The 19269-nt window shown below is 53.8% G+C and overlaps 2 protein-coding genes across 2 annotated transcripts in view; both read left to right on the forward strand.

The window, feature by feature from the left end:
* PROX1 (prospero homeobox 1) overlaps positions 1 to 19269 on the forward strand; it is a 612185-nt gene that overhangs the window by 166991 nt on the left and 425925 nt on the right. The gene's annotated exons all lie outside the window — the stretch shown is intronic.
* Positions 959 to 18795, forward strand: SMYD2 (SET and MYND domain containing 2). The gene is made up of 12 exons (XM_049769545.1): positions 959 to 1313; positions 9184 to 9247; positions 10808 to 10918; positions 12795 to 12855; positions 13276 to 13400; positions 13779 to 13846; positions 14165 to 14267; positions 15374 to 15484; positions 16533 to 16653; positions 17218 to 17392; positions 17486 to 17594; positions 18623 to 18795. The coding sequence occupies exons 1-12, from the start codon at positions 1141 to 1143 to the stop codon at positions 18701 to 18703; spliced, it is 1302 nt and encodes a 433-aa protein (XP_049625502.1). The 5' UTR covers positions 959 to 1140; the 3' UTR covers positions 18704 to 18795.

Consider the following 19269-nt stretch of genomic DNA (forward strand, 5'->3'; position numbering starts at 1 on the left):
AATGTAGAGTGCCTACTTGACGGGGTGCTCATAGGGCAATGTGCAGAATTCGGGTGTTAAATTCATTTAGCTCATTGCCTGGGCCAAGGTACTTGATCTTGAATGTAAATGGTTAGATAGGGAAGGGACAACATTCAAGGACTCCAGGTCACATCGGTCACCTGACACAGCCTGTGGAGAGCGATCACTGTTTTTAGGAAAGTGTCATTTTAGATTCTGCTGGTCTTTCTTGCCTTAGTGTTGCTCTACCACTGAAAACCTACCCTTTCCCAAGGGTTGCCTACACAGGGCCCCCTCCCTTGCGCCTGTCTTCCAGTGGTCCTGAATTTCCTAGCCTAGCTTCCTCTGAGATCACTTGTTATTAAGTGTTTCCACCCAATTTATGAGTCTTTCCTATCTGCCTGTCCATTTCATTCCTTAGACGATCCTTGATGCTCTATTAAGTAGGTCCTGCCTTGCTGCTGCAGAAGAGAAGTCTGGGCAAGGCTGGCACCGTCTGTCTGTAGGCTGCCTGGGTCTTCTCACACTTATCCGTGACTCAGGGTCAAATGGGCATTTCTGAGATGACCAGAGCAAGAGGTGAATGCCAGTCAACACGGCCTGGGGAACCTGGGCCATAGCCTAACACGGCTCTGCTATTTAGACTTAGAGAACCTATCTTCCTGCACTGACTGCAAGAGTAAGGTTAACGCTTGCAAGGATTAATAAAGCCAAGGAACCCTGAAACGCAGACTCCCCAAACTTTCCCTTCTCTCCGTTTATCCCCGTTAGATTCTGAGGGGTGGGGGCCCCGAGTCAAGGGCAGGAAGTGGAAAAGCTACAACTTGGCTTCTGGATTGGCCCAAGGAACCAGCAGGCGACGCATTCCGGGCGCTCCCGCCCCGCCTCCTCCTCTTCCTCCCGCGCCACCTCGCCGGAAGCAGCAGGGCGCGTGCGGGGCGGTGGCCGCGGGGTCCAGGCGGGGCGGGGCGGTCCCCCGATCCCTCCCCTAGGGCGCCCTGGCCTGACGGGGCTGGTCTCTTTCCGGGGAGCTGTGGCCTGGCCCGTGCCGCGGTGTTGACGCTGCTCCGGTACCCTGGGTCCGATCGCGCGCGCGCGCGCGTGCAAGTGCGCACAGACCTCGCCGCAGCCACCGCCGCGATGCGCACCGAGGGTCTGGGCGGCCTGGAGCGCTTCAGCAGCCCGGGCAAGGGTCGGGGACTGCGCGCCCTGCAGTCCTTCCAGGTGGGCGACCTGCTTTTCTGCTGCCCGGCTTACGCCTGCGTGCTGTCGGTGAGCGAGCGCGGTCACCACTGTGAACACTGCTTCGCCAGGTAGGTGGGTTCGGGGGAACGCTGCGGTGCGGCGGGCCCTGACTTAGCACACCACCAGATCCCAGCGCCCCTGGGCGGCGGGGGGCGGAGCGGGAGGCGCGGGGACCCCGCCCCGCCTGGACACGTGCTCTCGGGACTCACCGCCAGGGGTGCCCGCGGCCCCCAGGCCTCCCTTGCTAGGTGGGCGCCCAGTACATCCCCTTTCCCCACCATCGTGAACCGGTTGGTCGTCCGGGCTGAATCCTGGTGGCGGGTATGACTCGCCCTTTCCCTGCCGGTCGAAGGCCTGGACACCCGATCCCCTAGGTCCCCCACCCCCTGGCCAGCTTGTGGTGGTCCAGGCCGCGTGCCTCCTTCTCTGCACCTGGTGTTGAAACCTGAGTCTGGGGTAGGGGGTGCGCGGCGCTGACCCTGGACTCCTGGACGGGACTAGAAGAGGGTGTAATTGGGAATCTGCAGCCCACGTGTCTGCTGGCCTGACATCTACACACTGGGAAGATTCTGAGCAACCTCAGATCCAGCTCGCCTGCCTGCTCTAGGTCACAGGCAGCTCACGGAGGCTTCCAACATCAAAAGTGCAGCTGTGGATGGACTACCGGTCCCCAGAGTTAACTCTCGCAAACTTGTGGGGTTGTTGTTGGTGGTGGTCTGCCTACACACGGCCCCCTCCCATGCGCCAGTCTTTCAGTGACGAAACTAATCCTGAATTTCCTAGCCTAGGATCCTCTGAGATCATGCCTTATTCAATGTGTTTCCACCGAACTTATGAGCTTTTCCCATCTACCTGCCCGTTTCATCCCACCTAGTCGGGCCCAGCGCAGCACCACTGCTTGCAGAGCCTCTAGATGGACTTAGTCCCAGGCCCATCCGAGCATTCAAGAAACGAGGTTTCGCATCTCTCTCTCTCTCTTGGAACCTCAGTTTCTTCAGCTTAGAAGTGAAGGTGCCCTGAGTCTGTTACGCTCCAGGACCTGGCAAACCCGGCACGCCTCTGAGGAATCAGCATGCCTCCGCTGCTAGACCTATGTCTTAGTCCCCCAAGGAAAGAGTTTCAGAAGTCAGAGGTGCAGCACGACAGTAATCTTGTACGGAGTTGGCCTCCTCGGGGGGCACATGCAAAGGGACTGCCCTTCAGCTACATGTATGCGTTGTCTTCTATTGCAGCCTAGAAGACCAAGGTCATGCTTCATGGCCTTGCTCTGTGCCTCCGTGTGAAGTGAGTGCTCCTTTGCCCAAAGTTAAAAAGCGCTGCAAAGACAGGGCGTCCTTGATCTTTCCTGCCTTCTGCCACTGGGGTAGGCTTTTGTTGAAATATCTGGGGAACAGGGTCACAGGCACAGAGGGTGTCACCACCCCAGAGGCATGGCCACTCTAGGACTGCCTTTTGGGAGACAGACTCCGATATCTGCACTGAGTGGTATCCTCTATCTGGTCTCTCCGATGAGATTTAGAGTTCAGATCTCCCTCCCATCTTAGAAGGTGGGCGCTAGTGTCAGCTCTGCATGGCCTTCAGGTCTCATGCGACTTCACCAGCCTTCAGGGGAACAATTGAGCTCATTTTTGGAAGGTGGCCACAGTGTTCAGTCCTTCCTCTTGCTCTGTGCTCAGGGACTACTCCTGGCGTGACCTGGGGTGCCAGGGATGGATCAGGGCTCAGCCACATGTAAGGTGCTTGCCCTGTCCTCTTTTCCTCTCATACTGGCTGAGGTCAAGTAATCTTTGACTCTGTTTCTGAATGATATTTGTTATTGTCACTCCATCAAGGTTGGCACTTTGGAGGAAAACTCAACCTCAACAGAGGTAACAGAGGTTACCCCCAATCTTTCCTCCTTGAGGAGGCATTTGCAATCCAAGAATTGGTTGAGCTGGCTGAGTAAAAGCTTTCCTCAAAATGCATGTGCACCCCTCCAAAAAAAAAACCCCCGCCATGTTTGTTCTTGAGTTGGGTACATTTTGAATCTACCCTAAGGCATTTCTCAGAGGTTTAGTGTCTTTTCTTTCACCCTCGAATGTCTACGGACATGTCTGTCCAGCAGCATCCAGCAGTTCCCCAGGGAGGAGGCAGTATCACTTTCAACATTGCCTTGTGCGTACTCTTCATCTATTCCACAATTGCCAAACCAGGCATTATGATACTGTGTTGACTTTGATTTATTTTTGGAAGAGGATCTCCAGCTGGGGCCATCGGGGCTCCCCCGGGAGTGATGGGGGTCATTTCCAGGACACTGGGCATGTTGGGCACTTAGTTTACTCCAGCCCATGGGCCATCCCTGTAGCCTCAGGTCACACGGTGAGTCAGGCACATTTTGACCCCATTAAGTTTAGGGGCCCTTGGTTGTTGGGTGCACACGGCCCCCTCCTGAGCTTACTGAGAATTTAACCAGGAGTGGAAAGGAGGTGCCCTCTGTCCTTTCAGGTAACTCCCGTAGTTCCGGGTGTGGGCTCCACCGGCTTATTGCTAGAATGTGTGCTCACATGTAGGTACCAGGAGTACACCTGGACACCTTGGAACTCATGGACCCACACAATCACTGCTCAAACTATCTGGCCGAAGCTCAGCCATAACCTCAGCTAGTCCAAGATCCAGAGGACATCTAAATTCAGAGTTTGCCCCGAACTTGTAAACATAATTATGCCTTTCTTCTAGCTTTTATTTTTCTTTCAGTTTTGGGGACCTTACCCAGCTCTGGACTCAGGGGACCCTGCAGTGCTGAGGCTCGAACCCAGGCCTTCCACATGTCAAGTATGAGGTCAGCCTCTTGAGACATCTCTGTGGCCTAAGGAGACCTAAAATAAAAAAGAATATTTTGGTCGGGAGCCAGAGTACAACAGGAAGGGCACTTGCCTTGCATGCTGCTAACCCGTGTTTGATCCCTTGCACTCTGTATGGTTCTCTGAGCCCTACCAGGAGTGATCCCTATGTGCAGAGCCAAGATTAACTCCTGAGCATTGCCAAGTGTAACAGAAAACAAGCTAACCAGTTTTCTTTTCTTTAGTCACCTCTACTTTTACAAAGTTACCCTTGATTGGGGTTCAGATATACGTTGTTTCCACACTAATCCTGTCTCCAGCCTTCACTTTCCATCAGACCTCCCCTACCCCCTCAAACTTGCATCCCATCTATCAGCTGAGAGCCATTTTTGAAAGCATAACTTTGGACAGTGGTTTGCTTTATAGCCTTGTTACTGATTGGATGTGGTGGATTGAAACCAGGGCTCCAACCCCAAACCCAACCCCGGAATGCCTTGAGTGATGATGACCAGAAGTCAGGTGCATTTTTTTTCACCCTCCCTATAATAAGAAGCTCAGTTCCCTAGGGAGGAAGGTACTGGGCGGGAGCCTTGAGCTTGTTCCTGTTTTGTTTGGGGGAAACAGCCTGTAGTGCCCCTCTCCCAAGGTAGTATGGAAGGCCTGTGAGTACTTCCATATGACTCTAGGGATGGACACAGACCGTGGAGCTGGTCCATGGTGCTAAGTGAGCTGTGGTGTGCAAATAACTGGCTGCTTTTCTCCTCTGGTGTTTAAAAATAGGCCGGCACCTCATGCCAGTTAATTAATGGGAGCTCTGGAGACTCAAGTGATGCAGTGGAAAGCATGAGTGTGTGTGAATTTGGGGTGCTAGACCTTCGAGGGGAGAAGAGGGAAGGTCCTATGGGTTGTCACAGATGAGTCTTGAAGGATGCATAGGAGGTACTCCTGGCTTGGCCCCAGGGGATGAGGCTCAGCAGAGTTTAATACCAGTCTTGGGAGACCCCAGGCCAGACATGGCCTGGGAGAGCCGGTAGCAGCTGGACCTAATGGGTTTTCTGAACCCAAATAAGCCCTAAAACTATTCCTAACAACACCATAACTTGCGATGTCTATTTAAAAATTAGGAGAGAAATCTCAAGACATCTTGACCTAATTCTCTGAAGGAGAGCTGAGGTCTAATAAAAGGATGGGCTCTTATGCATCTGTCCCCCCAAGGCTTGTGGGATGCTGCTGCATTGATTTCTGGAGTGCTGTGTGGGCAGAAGTGGGTGCGCTTTATTCAATACCTGAAGGTATATTTAATATTTTAGGGTGCTTGCTAGGTATCAAGCTCCTGGAAAACAACTGGACATAGTTGGACAGAAATGATGTCCAACCAATGCACCCCAAGGGGCAGAAATCCCTGGGGGGTAGGGCTTCTGTGTGGGTGAACTACACATTTCTTCTGCAGGCCCCAGACCCAAGGGCTCTCTGCAGGGTCTTCGCAGTTGTTCTAGGGAAGTCAGTACCATTTGTGGGTTCAGGCTGGAGATTTAGTTAAGGGGTACAGGCACTTGCCTTGCATGCTGCCAACTTTGGTTACATCCCTGGCATTGCATCTGGTCTCCTGAGCACATAGCCAGGAGTTATCCCTGAGCACCACTGAGCATGCCTCCCCCCAAAAGGGGTTCATTTTTTCTTTTATTTATTTTTTTTATAATTATCTTTATTTAAACACCGTGATTACAAACATGATTATAGTTGTATGATTACACTCATGTAAAGAACACCCCCCCCTTCACCAGTGCAACATTCCCACCACCAATTTCCCAGATCTCCCTTATTGAAAAACTGATGACATGTATCTCGAGAGACATGCACAGAGAAAATGCTAGAGACCAGAATACCCAGCCCAGTGTGCAGTTTCAAATTGAGCTCAGCGGGACTGGTTTTGGGGCATGAGTAAAGTGTTGCGAGGGTCCCACCCAGACAGATAGCACCTTCCCAAGACATCCAGTGGGCTTTAGTGTGATCTACACTCACACACTGAGGAAATGTAGTGTCAATTTTCTTTTTTAAAGGCCTGATCTTTAGGGGCCAGAGAGATAGCATGGAGGTACGGCATTTGCCTTTCATGCAGAAGGTCGGTGGTTCAAATCCCAGCATTCCATATGGTCCTCTGTGCCTGCCAGGGGCAATTTCTGAGCATAGAGCCAGAAGTAACCCCTGAGCACTGCCAGGTGTGACCCAAAAACCCAAAAAAAAAAAAAAAAAAAAAAAAAAAAAAAAACCAAAAACCAAAAAACAAACAAACAAAAACAAAAAAAAAAAAACAAAAAAAAAGGCCTGACCTTTAAAATTTGAATTTGGGTGTGCTGGATAAAAATATGGTTCCAAGGGCTGGTTCAATGCCTTGCACGTGAGAGCCCCTGGTTTGATTCCTACTAATGCCGTGGGGGGGGGGGAGGATGGACTCTTCCACCTCAGCCCCAAGGCCCTACAGTCTTACTTCCTGTTTGGAGGCTACACTAGCAGTACTGGGGGTATGTGTGTGGGGTCTCTGCAGCTTGTCAGGAGAAGAGACACCACTGTGCATTATGCTGTGTCCTCAGATCTGTGGGCTCCACCACCTCATGCCTCAACCCCACCACCATCCGAGCTCCCCTGCCCCCACGTAGTTCCTCTCCCCAGAATTGGGGGCACCTATTAGTAGCTACCTGGCTGACTTAAATATTTCCCACCTCCCCGAGAGGCCCCATGCTGAAACTTTTAACAAGCACCAGAACAAAGCCCGGCAGAAGGAAAGGGGCCAGCTCAGCTCTGGGGAGACCCCCCTTTCCGCTGCAGCCCGAGACCCTTTGTGGGGTCCCATTGTGGATTAAAGATCTCCCAGAGCCTCGCTTCCTCCTGTGGTGTTATCCTTGTGCCTTGCCACAGTCCCCCCAATTTTGATTCCTCACAGCTAAAACTTTCCAGCCTGGGAGGCCGCCACTGTCTGATTGTCCTCTTTCAGACTGAGGAGGAGTCAGATTGTATCCTGCCTGCGCCCCTCTTTTTCTCTTTCTTTCCCCTTTTCTCTCTGTTGTTTGGCCAGGGCTGCCTCTGTTCCACAGCCCACTGTTATTCCTGTCGCCCGTTAGTTAAAAGTCATTGTCATCGCAAACTCCCTCCAATTCCCTTTCATGGGAAACCCACCCAGCTGTCAGGCGTCCTCCCTGGTGGGTGCTCCCAGGATCAAATCCTTTTCATCCACACCAACAGCCCCTGGGGCCGGCCTTACAAACTCAACTTGCTAATTGCATCTCTCACCTGTTGCTCTCTGTGGCTCCTACATTTTGAAAAGCAAGTAAAGGAATTATGTTGTATGTGTCTGAAAGGGCCTGTGTATATCTTCCAGGCCCCCTTCCTCCCACCTGGGTCAAGACACAGGCCCTGATTGCATGCATTCCTTCTTCCTCTGCATGCCCCCTCTTCGCTCTGTGCATCATGTTTGCCCTCAAGGTCCTGGCAGACTCAGTGGGGCAGATATTTGCTCCTAAAGCAAAGGCTTGAGAATCCCTCTGCCCTGCTGTACAGGAATAAGGAGACACTCTAGTGGGTGTTACTTGATGTGGTTGTGGCTTTACAGGGGGCAGGTGCAGAGTGGCAGATGAAAATCGTCTGACTCCTGTGTTCTCGTTTTGTTTTTTGTTCTTTTGTTTGTCTGTTTGTTTGTTTTTTGGGTCGTACCCGGCAGGTCTTAGGGGTTACTCCTCGCTCTACACTCAGAAATTGCTCCTGGCAGGCACAAGGACCATATGGGGTGCCGGGATTTGAACCATCGTCCTTCTGCATGAAAGGCAAATGCCTTACCTCCATACTATCTCTCTGGCCCTGGAGAGAGAGTCTCATTTTTTATTCATTCCTGATGCTCAAGCCAAAGAAACATGTTCCGCTCAGGTTAGGTGCTGCCTGCACCACCGACACTGGCTCTGAGAAAAGACCCGACGCCTAAAACCTGTCCACCTGTCATTGATGCATTAGACACAGGGTGGTGGCAAGGAACAGAAGCTTTGCTTGGTGTTTGGTTGGAGGCTGCACCCTGTGGTGCTCGGAGATCATTCCTGTCAGAACTTGGGAAACATGTCGTGCCAGGTACCAGACCAGGTTCAGCCACTTGGAAATACTCATTCACACACTGGCTTGGTTCTAAACTAACTTTTCTGTTGTTTTCTTTGAGTTCTTGAGCTGCACCACTGTGCTCAAAGACCAGGCCTACCCCGATACGTCTCTGGCCTCATGTGTAACACACTTGGTCAAGGGGCCTACATTTGTGAGGACCCCAAAGACTCTTCCACTGCCCCTAACACCCTTTCCACACTCCTCTCACAAGGTTCTCAGCCAAGTGACTTGGAGCAACAGAGAACCCAGACATAAAACACTTTTGCAAAATGATCAAACACCAGTTGTTTGGTCTGCACAGTGGTCACTCCTGGCTCATTCACCAATTACTCTTGGTGGGACTTGGGGAGACCCTACGGGATGCTGGGATCAAACCTGGGGTTGGCCTCAAACTAGGCAAAGGCCCTTCCCACTGTACTGTGGGCTGCAGTCATCAAACACCTGACTTCCTATTGATTCTCAGTTGACACATACTTGCGTGAGGTGAGAAGAATCACTGTGTGCTCCACAGAAGCTCTCTAGCCTGTGACTTGGTGCTTTTGTCCCCTATTGCCTGGATTCTTGGGGTCACCTGGGTCCCCGCTCACTGGCTTTGTCATTTTGGGGGACATGCTTATTGAATTTGGGTCTGACTTTCAGCTGTTGGGTGGCTGGCTGAAAGGTGGGAGGGCTGGCTGGTTATCAAGCCTGTGGTACAGTAAACTACACATTCCCATTTTCCACCCCTGCTCAGCACCTGTCCCTGTCTCCCTTCTCAGGACCCCAGAGGTCTGCTCCCTTCTCTGGGGGCCAACCTTCTAGGCGCTTCCTTCCAGCAGCATCACCCGCCCCCAGCAGATGATGAAATGATTTCTTTAGTTTGGTTCCCCCAAACTGAATCATGGCTACAGATACTGACAGGCAGGGCCACAGGCCCTGATGTAAGAAGATACAGGGGTCCCCTCTCACCCACACAGACTTGGCCCTCTCTTTCTTGCAGGAAGGAGAGCCTATCCAAATGTGGCCGCTGCAAACAGGCCTATTACTGCGATGCCGAGTGCCAGGTAGGGGTAGCTGTCCCATGACCTACTCTCAGTTGCATTCTCGGTCCTTCCCAGGTGGCCCAGCACTGTTCAACCTGTCACAGGGCCTCCCACAAGCATTGCCAGAGCCTCAGATGTGCTCCCTGTGCCGTACTGGAGATGGAATGTTATGAGGCCCAGGGAATTCCATGACTTCATTCCAGGCACTGTGATAAGATTCCCGTATCTAACTCACACCTCCTGGAAGGACTGAGTGCTGGGCCTTGTGGATATGGGGGTGGGGAGGAGGTGGCTAAACCAACCCCCTGGAGACCTGGGCTACACCCCAAAAACCCATCTCTGCTCCAGGGATCCTGGGGCATCAGGATCTAACCCAGGTTTGGGTACATGCTGGTGTAACCCTAACCACTTTGCTTCCTTCCTGGCCTCCAAGTCCTTATCACTAAGCAGCTGTGGAAAGGGGCTGTAAGGTGGGAGAACCTTCTGGAGTCCCTTCCTGACACATATAGAGGAAGAGGCACTGTGTGTATCTGTGTGTCAGTGAAGGCCTTAGGGATGGATTGGGGGATGGAGCCAGAGAGGCTACAACGCCATGTTGGCGGGTTGCTGAGGCCATGGGGGCTGTGGGGGCCTGCCCTGGCTGTGGCTCCTCTGGGCCTGGCTGTCAGACCTGGAAGGCAGAAAGGCTCAGTGGGACTTATGGCTGCTAAGGTGCCAGGATCATGTTCTTTGCAGCTGTGGATGCCGACACACGGGGATTAAGCCTTGTGCCCAGTTGCATAGCTGATGTTGCAGCCTGGCTGAGGAGGCCTAGCCTTCCTCCCCCAGTTGGTAGGAGGGTCAGAAAGCCCAGTCTTCAAATCCCATTCATTGACTAAGGAGCTGAGTCCCCATAGATGGACCCTTAGGGATACACCAGTATATGCTGTGCTCTTCAAGTCCCTAGGTACTCACAAGGCAGTGCTCTTGCCTTTATACCCCACTTCTGTCCTTTGCAGTGGCCTCTGCAGCCCTGGGCACCCCCAGGCCCTATCCATCACCCCACTTTGTATTTAGGGTTTTTTTCTACCACCTGCCCCTGGGCAGGGAGCTGGACACTCAGTGCCAACCTGCTTAGACTCCTCTCTTTGCCCTCTCTCCTTCCACTGGTCCTTGGTGCTCCAGTGTGGCATAAATCAGGGTGTAGGGGTCTGAATCCATGTTCTAGAATGTTCCCAGGCCTGATTGAGCCCCCATTCGGGCTCGTTATCCCATGGGGAGGGAAGGTCCCTGCAGTGCCTCTTGGCAAGGACAGTCAGACGGACTCAGGGTACAGCCACACCAGCACCGGGACCCAGGGTGTGTATGGGGGTACAAAGCGCTTCTCCTCATCTTGCTCTTCATTTTGGACCTGGGCCCTGTAGGACTCTGTCTCCTTCAGGGGCTCCATTGCTTATTCTGTGCCTTCCAAAAATGGGTTGCATGAATTACTGGGCTGCAGGCGTGGGGTTTTGCTGTCCTCCCTTCAGAAACGATTTTGGTGTATGTGCAACACGTTTGTATGTATGTGTGCTTGCATGTACCTACCCTCTCCCACTGCAGAGGGAAGACTGGCCCCTACACAGACTCGAATGCACCCCCATGGTTGTTTTTGGGGAGAACTGGAGTCCTTCGGAGACAGTACGGCTGACAGCCAGAATTCTGGCCAAGCAGGTGAGAGGGGGCTCTCCTCTTCCAGCGGATACACAGGGGTGGGGATGAGTAAGTGGGGTGCACAGGGTGGTCACAGGGTGGGTGAGCTGTCCCAGAATGTGTCACCCGGGGCCAATAGAATGGGTCAGAGGTCAGAGGGCACCCTGTGGAGTTAGCACTCCTGTGGGATCCGCCCCCACTTGCTGCTTTCCAGTGGCCCCAGATGAGACTGCAGGGTACTTCCTTCAAGCTATTAGGGGCACAGGGTGTTGAGGGCAGTCTGCACAGCTCTGCATCTTCATGTGAGCCTGAAATCCAGAGCTATGACTGAAAGACTCATGTGTGTGCCTGAATGAAAGGACAGGGCTGCCTTCTGTACCCAAGAACCATCTCTGTGCATGGAAGATGCTGCCCAGAGATGTGTTTGCCCAGAGAGATGCATCTTCCCTGTAAAGCAGGCACCAAACTCCCCCAGGAGATAGTGCTACTCTGTTCGCTCATTTTAAACACTACCACCCTTCAGGCTCTATTGAATGGAAAGTTTCCTGGCCAGCTTCTCCTCACCATCAGGCTCAATGATGAAAAAAGCAAAACAAAATGAAAACCACAGAAAAGAAAAACAAAAATGAAGTGTTCTTACTCAGAGTTGGCACAGGATGGGGGGTACCAGACTCGTGAGCCAGGTGGGGGATACTGAAGTGTTAATGAGGGAGGTGAGGGCCAAGACCACCTGTATCCCCTCCCCCCAAGGGCTGATGACAAAGCCGTCCAGGGCCAGTGCTCCAGCCTGCGTTTGAACTCTTGTCAACACCAAGTTTATTCAGGGGTTCAAAGCTGCGCGGGTGTGCTATTGTGGCCCCTTTGGGGGGCCGGAACAAAGGCAGACACACTTTCAAGTGGCTGCGGTGCCCACGGCCAGCGCCTGGGCTTTGTGAGAGGCAGAATTCGCCCCGAGAAGGCGTGAGGTTGTTGGGGGGTGGGTCTGGGGCACTGCAGAAGGTGGATAATAAGCTGATGTCTCCTGATCTGTCTTTTCAAGTCAGGGCCTTGGAAAGCCGCTTTCTAATGAGCATTTTTGAGCCTACTGTGTGCCTCGAGCTCAGGCTTAGACTCGGAAGCTCTTGCACCCCACAGCATATTGGTGCACAGTCCCGGAAGCTTCCTGAGCACTGTGAGGCTGAGCCCACCTTGGGCCGACACCTCTCAGCACCCCAGACTTTTTGCTGTGGTTTCTATTTTTCTTTTAGAGTGGGCCACAACCAGCAGTGCTCAGGGCTTACTCTTTGTTCTGCACTTAGGAATCATTCCTGGCAGTTTCCAAGGGACCATATGGGATGCCGGGGTTCAAACCCGGGTTGGTCGTGTGCTAGGCAAAAGCCTCCCTGCTGTGCTATAGCTCCAATCTTGTTTCTGTATTTTTTTTTTTTTTTGATTTTTGGGTCACACCCGGCGATGCTCAGGGGTTACTCCTGGCTGTCTGCTCAGAAATAGCTCCTGGCAGGCACGGGAGACCATATGGGACACCGGGATTTGAACCAACCACCTTTGGTCCTGGATCGGCTGCTTGCAAGGCAAACGCCACTGTGCTATCTCTCCGGGCCCTTGTTTCTGTATTTTTGAGCCACACCTGGCAGTGCTCGGGGGTTACTCCTGGTTCTGCACTCAGGGATCTCTCCTGGCAGTGCTTGGGGGACCAAAGGGGGCGATGGGGATTGAACCTGGATCAGCTGAGTACAAGGCAAGTGCCTTCCCAGCTGTCCTATTGCCCCAGCCAGACTCATTCTTACAGGGCTTGCTTCTGAAGTATTAGGGGACAGTACTAGGCCTCTCCATGGTCCTGGGGATGGAAGTTGGGGTCTTGCTCATCCTTAGGTGTACTTCATCCCCCATCCTCCAGAAGCTGCACCTCGAGCGGACACCATCGGAACGGCTGCTGGCCGTGAAGGAGTTTGAATCCCGTAAGTATCGGGGTGATGAGGGGTGTTGGGTATTTCGGCTCCTTCCTGACTGTATCTGTCACCTTCACACATGGAACTAGAGCAAACTGGATCCAGCTATGCTCTCAGCGCTCATGTGCATTTGAGGGTTGCAGCTGAGTCCCCACTTATTTTAGTGTTGGGCATTGAACTAGGACCATTGACCATCTTCTCAGCACCCCTGTCTGTCTTCCCTAGAATGTTCTGGGGGGCCCCACTTGAACAGAGGCCAGAGATCCCGGCCCCTGTTTCTGGCCAGTGTGTCTCAGAGTGAGTTCGGTGACTCTGTCTGTGAGACGAGTGGGGACTGGGAATGTGAGGCTGGGGGCTCTGCTTCTCTCCCCTCCCCTGCAAGGGGGTACTAGAAGCTGGTACCCCACCCAACCAGAACTTCACCCCCAGACCTGGATAAGTTGGACAATGAGAAGAAGGAGCTGATCCAGGGAGACATCACGGCCCTTTACCGCTTCTACTCTCGGCATCTGGACTTCCCCGACCATGACAGCCTCATGGTGCTCTTTGCACAGGTGAGGCCGGGCACCCTTGGGGTGGGGGATGGGATATGGGGGCTCATCTCGAATCTTCTGGCACCTCCGGGACACGCTGTGGGTAGCATGATGGGCTTGAGAGGTCCTTGTCCTCCTACTGGCACCTGGGTGGCATGGGGGACATGGAGCTGCCCACAGGGAATCACTGTGGCCTCTATGATGGCTGAGGTGGCCATGGGAGGTTTTGGGTCAGAAACTTCTGCACCTGGTTCCAGACCTCAGGGTGAACAGTGATGACTGACAAGACTGCTGGGGAATTTGTGGACCCTCTCCTGGCATTTATCTCTCCCTGGGATATCTCCTGCCCAGTTGTCTGGCAGGCCCGGAGTCTGAGCTGCTTTGTTCCCTATCTTGCAGGTGAACTGCAATGGCTTCACCATCGAGGATGAGGAACTGTCGCACCTGGGATCAGCCATCTTCCCCGAGTAGGCAGGCACCTCTCCCTGTCCTTCTCTCGCCTGCATCTCTCTTCCTTTTCCCTGCCACCCCCCGCCCTATTTCCTCTCCCCTTCCCTATTCTTCTACAAAGGCCAGGGGCGGTGCACACATTGGAGGAGACAAAGTGTGCTCCTAACCAGTGCACGCCTCACACCTTTACACAAACTCACACATATACACACATAAACACACACTTACACTCACATGGACTCACATATATACACACAGACATGCATCCCAGGAAGCAGGATCTGTAGCTCCTGCCCCCCTATCCTGATGCTCAGGGACACGCTCTGTCCCCACAGCGTTGCCTTGATGAACCACAGCTGCTGCCCCAATGTCATCGTGACCTACCGGGGCACACAGGCAGAAGTGAGAGCCGTGCGGGACATTGGCCCAGGGGAGGAGGTAAGGATGTAGCTGGCTGCTGCTATAGAAGTGGGAACCGTCTGTCTCCCAATTACTATGAGGCCCTTAGTTCAGTGAGTCCCCAGGGCATGGTGCTGCCTGGCCCTAGGCTCTCACATGCCCTCATCCATGCATGGCTTTATCTAGTTACTGGAGCTGAAGCAAGACCACGGCAGAGGTGCCTCCTTACACGCCACTGACCCTGGTCCCATCCCCAGTACTTTTTTGGGGCCTCCAAGCCCTGCCAGTTGTTACCTCAAAAAAAACAAAAAGCCACACATGACCCTGTGGGTCATGTATCAAGACACGGAGACACGGAGCTGTGCTGAGGCCAAGTGGCCAGATGACTGGCAGTGTCTGGGACCCCATGAGTCCAGGATGCTATGGGGGCGCTTTGAGAGCATGCGACTCACATGTCCTATGGGGAATGTCAGTGGGGGCCACTTTGACCATGGGGACGTCAGAGATCTCAGGCTGAACTGGCCTGAGTGTCTGTAAAGGCATACAGAGCCTCTGCAGGCTGACCTGGACTGATCCTTCCCAATGCTCCCTAAAACCATCCAAGAAAGACTTAGCTTAGCTCTATTTAGACTCAACTTGCTGTCGAGGGTCTCCTGATGGGCTGGCCTTAGAGCCTGTGCTCCCTGCCTCACCGCTGTTTAGCCCCAACAGTGCGGCCTCTGTCGCCCTCTGCTGGCCACTTTCCTGGTTGCGCTGGCACAAACCCAGCAGCTTCCTGCTCCCCTAAACCCAGGTCTTGGGGGTCCCAGCGTAAAGGCACTTTCCTGGGGTGAGTGACGTTTCTATCCTAGTCAGGGCCGCCAGGAGCGTTCATTCAGGTGGTGGGAGAAGAACAGGCCCCATGGGGAGTGGTGCCAAGTGTGTGTGTTTTGTGGGGGAGAGGTGTGGAGAGAGGGGTAGCCAGATCCGGCAGGTCCTCAGCTTCTCCCCAGGGCAGACAGTGCGACTGTAGTCCCCAAAGATAGGGTGGGAATGTAGGTCCTGCAGGCGCTGACGCGGCTGGTCAAGGAGTTCTGGGTGACAGCTACAGCCCCCCATCTCCTCCCCCAAGGGCTCAGTGTCTGGGGAAATGTCTGGGGCTGCAGGTGTTCACGAGCTACATTGACCTCCTGTACCCCACGGATGACCGAAATGAACGTTTGCGGGACTCATATTTCTTCACCTGCCAGTGTCTCGAGTGCACCAGCCAGGACAAGGTGAGTGGGTCCAGCGCAGTGGTAGGCAACCTTTTTTTTCAACTGAGCCAAATCTCACCAAAACCACGATTGAAATTTATTTTGAGAGCCACACAGGGCAGGCACTGACAGAGGCTAGGAGCAGAGTCCTGACTCCTGGAGCAGCCTCCCGGCACACAGAAGATCCAAATTAAAAGTGTAAAGAGCCACTTGTGGCTCGAGAGCCGCAGGTTGCCGACCACTGGTCCAGCCCAGCCTCTGCTGCTCTTGGGAGTCTTGGGGGTACTGGCCCGGCTACTGCTGCACTTAGGCAGCAGAGTGTCCAGCTAGAAAAGATCCACCCACATCTGGTTGGGTTGAGGACCATCTGGGAGTGACTTCCGGGGTAGAGTGTCCCGCTGCAGTACCCTGTTCCTGGCCTTGAGAGCACTTGGCAGAGTGGTGGAGCCCGAACTGGCCCAGTTGAGCTCCAGAAAGCTTAGACATGGGACCCCCTCAGTGAGGAGGGGCTGGATCCCAGGGCCTTGTCCCAGGGGTGTCTTGGGTGTGAGTGAAGCCCACAAGCCACCACCCAGGATGGCGGTGAGAGCTGTGACAGGGTCTGAGGACTCACCTGGAGTCAGCCATGTGCAGGTGATTGAGCAAATGAGCCTGTGAGCCAGTCCAGGGGTCTCCCCATCACTAGCTGTCACTCCCTAGCAGAGCCAGGGCTTCCTCTCAGCTTAGAATCAGGTGTGAGATGTGTCCAAGCATGTATGAGTGAATGTTTATGCAAGCATGCATGTGTGTAAGCATACTATGCAATAAGCATGCATGTGTGTGAGCATACTATGCAATCTGCATGTGAAAGCATGTGAGTACAGGCAGACATGCATGTGAATGTGAGTAGGAATCTGTAGATATGGCATGTATGCAGTTCTGAAATGCAAGCCTGTGTCCTTTGCAGACATGTATGCAAACTTGAGTGTGAAGATGCATGTGTATATGTGTGCAGACGAGTGAATACAAGCATGTGTGCACATGTGTGTGCATGCATGTATATGCACACATCCCAACTGTGTTCTCATAGGATAAGGCCAAGGTGGAGATTCGGAAGCTGAGCGACCCTCCACAGGCTGAGGTGGTGCGGGACATGGTGCGTTACGCGCGTGCTGTCATTGAGGAGTTCCGTAGGGCCAAGCACTACAAATATATCCTGGCGGGCTATGGGGATACTCATGGTGGTTGGGCGGGGCCCTAGATGGTCTGAGATGGGGATCATTTCTGCTGCGGGGCCCCTACTGCTCCCCAGGGTGACCACCCACTTCCTGTAGTTTCTATTCTCGAGAGGCTCCCTAAACACCCCATTCCCAGGGATGTCCCCAGACAAGCACCAGGGCTGGACACAAGCCCATGTCTGTCAGGCACCTACCTGGGTGGAGCCTGATAGCTGCTAGGTAGTAGGGTGGGGGGTGTTGGGGCCCACACCAGTGCCCTGAGGATGTGGGATGACCAGGCCACAACCCGGGTGCCCAGGACTCCAGCCTGTGACTGTGGGGATGCTCAGAGGAGCCATGGTACCTGGATGTGCTCACAGCACGTGCCACGCTCCCCGAACCCCCATGCCTCCCCAGGGAAATCCTGACTCCCTCCTTTCCCATGTACCTGGCCTAGGGGCTTGGTGCTGGGATTGGGAACACTTTCCCTGAACCCCTCCCTGGCTCCCACCCCGCCTTTACCTGCCCTGGCTGGTCCTTTCCTTGACGGCACAGCACCCCCAGGTGAGCTGCTGGAGATCTGCGAGTTGAGCCAGGAGAAGATGGGCTCCGTGTTTGAGGACAGCAACGTATACATGCTTCACATGCGTTACCAGGCCATGGGCGTGTGCCTGTACATGCAGGACTGGGAGGGTGCCCTGCGCTATGGCCAGAAGATTATCAAGCCCTACAGGTGAGGCACAGGTATCCTACCCACTGGGCTGCAGTTGGGTCTGAGACTGGACAGGTGGGCTCGTGTGTGACAGGGCTGTCCTGGGTTTTGCAGCAAACATTACCCGCTGTACTCACTCAATGTGGCATCCATGTGGTTGAAGCTGGGACGCCTCTACATGGGTCTGGACAACAGGGCGGCTGGCGAGCGGGCCCTGCGCAAGGTATGGTCCCTCCTCTTGGTGCCTCACTCCCCAGGGGGTCCCTGACCTGAGGAGTCCCCTCTCTGGGTGCCCATGAGGCTCAGCCCAGGGAGCTCAGATGCATCCTGAAGGTCCCTTGACGCTTTCTAGAATGGAATTGATCATTGCTCCATAGCCTAGCCTCTGTGGTCGATTTTTACCATCGGCATAAGCCCAGGTTTTGCCGAGGGAGAAGTGGAGTGCTGAAAGGCTACTCCCCAAGGGTCTCTGAGCCAGCTATGGCAGTTTTCTGGAGGTCACAGCTCAGATGCAGCAGCTCTGCGTTTCATGTGGACCTTCGGGAAGAGGCAGTGGGTTCCGAGTGTCCCCATGGGTCCTCCCTGCGGGAGCCCTTATGAGGAGGACACAAGTGAGGAGACCATGCTAGGGTGTGGAGTGCCGATCTTATGGCCTGCTCAGATCTGGAGCAGACCCAAGCCTGGGCATGGGGCCCCAGGCCTGCAGGGACTGAGGGCCACACAGGGGTCCTATGGTGCTAGGATGTGGGTTGTTTGGAGAAGGGTATAGAGCAGTATTGACCCCAGGGACCCGCGTGTCCTGCCAGTTTTGGGAGCCCAGGCAGGGCCAGTGTTTAAGTCAGAAAACCTTCTGTTTGGGGCCAGAGCAATAGTACAGCAGGGAGAGTATTTGCCTTGCATGTGGCTGATCCAGGCTCAATCTGCAGCATCCCACATGGTCCCCCAAGCTTGCCAGGGGGTGATTTCTGAGTGCAGAGCCAGAAGGAACCTCTGAGCATTACTGAGTGTGGCCCAAAAACCAAAAGAAAACTTTGTGCCTAGATGGGGTGACAGCAGAGTGGGCAGAGCTATGGGGCCCTCCAGCAATCTATGCTGCACGATGACTCTGACTCACTGATCTAGAAAGTTCAATGCCTGGCAGATGGTGACAGCAGCACCTGAGGTCCTAAAACTCCCATCTATGGGGCCAGCTCTGTAGGATTGTTCATGCTGCCACAAACTCTCACCCCAATTTTGCTCCTTCACCCTTAGGCCCTGGCCATCATGGAAGTGGCCCACGGCAAAGACCATCCCTACATCTCTGAGATCCAGCAAGAGATCGAGAGCCATTGAGGCCCTGTCACCTTTGAGCACTTTTCCTTGGGCACTTTGCTCTCATGGCAGTGCTCTGCGCACACCTCAGAATAAAGAGGAGCTGAAGCGCACATCCTTGTCTGCTGAACACAAGCTGGGGCCGAGTCTCACCAGGGTAGGGTGGGGGCAAGGGATCAGCGGGTTCCCCATCCCAACACCTTGCCTCACCCTCTGGGCTGATGGAGGATTGTCCCCAGCGAGCTGGGCTGTGGACATGTCCCTGTAGCACTGTGTCAAGGGGTCTGTGTATCTGGCAGGCTCTTACCATCGCTAAGGGAAGGAGACAGACGGGTGAGGCTGTTGGCCTCACACAGCTGTTGTGAGCTGCAACTTAGGACTGCTGGTATCCCAAGCTGTTCACAGAGGTGGTTTCTACACTGTTCATGCCAGGATCCCTCACCCCAACTCACACCCAAGGGAGGCCCCCGAACTCAACTCAGGCACACATCGGAGAACAAGAAAAGGCTCAACTGCTTTCTCTGAAAAAAATAAATGTTTATTTATTTATTAAGGTGGAAATCATGACCCCAAAAGGTTAGACTCAA

This window comes from Suncus etruscus, chromosome 3 (assembly GCF_024139225.1).
Source record: "Suncus etruscus isolate mSunEtr1 chromosome 3, mSunEtr1.pri.cur, whole genome shotgun sequence".
Lineage (NCBI taxonomy): Eukaryota > Metazoa > Chordata > Mammalia > Eulipotyphla > Soricidae > Suncus > Suncus etruscus.

Bases quoted from the DNA above. Each gene is read 5' to 3' on its own strand.
- SMYD2 (XM_049769545.1), top strand. From the start codon at position 1,141: ATGCGCACCGAGGGTCTGGGCGGCCTGGAGCGCTTCAGCAGCCCGGGC. The intron at 9,248-10,807 runs GTAGGGGTAGCT...CTCCCACTGCAG, and splicing joins ACTGCGATGCCGAGTGCCAG to AGGGAAGACTGGCCCCTACA. The intron at 13,401-13,778 runs GTGAGGCCGGGC...CCTATCTTGCAG, and splicing joins TCATGGTGCTCTTTGCACAG to GTGAACTGCAATGGCTTCAC.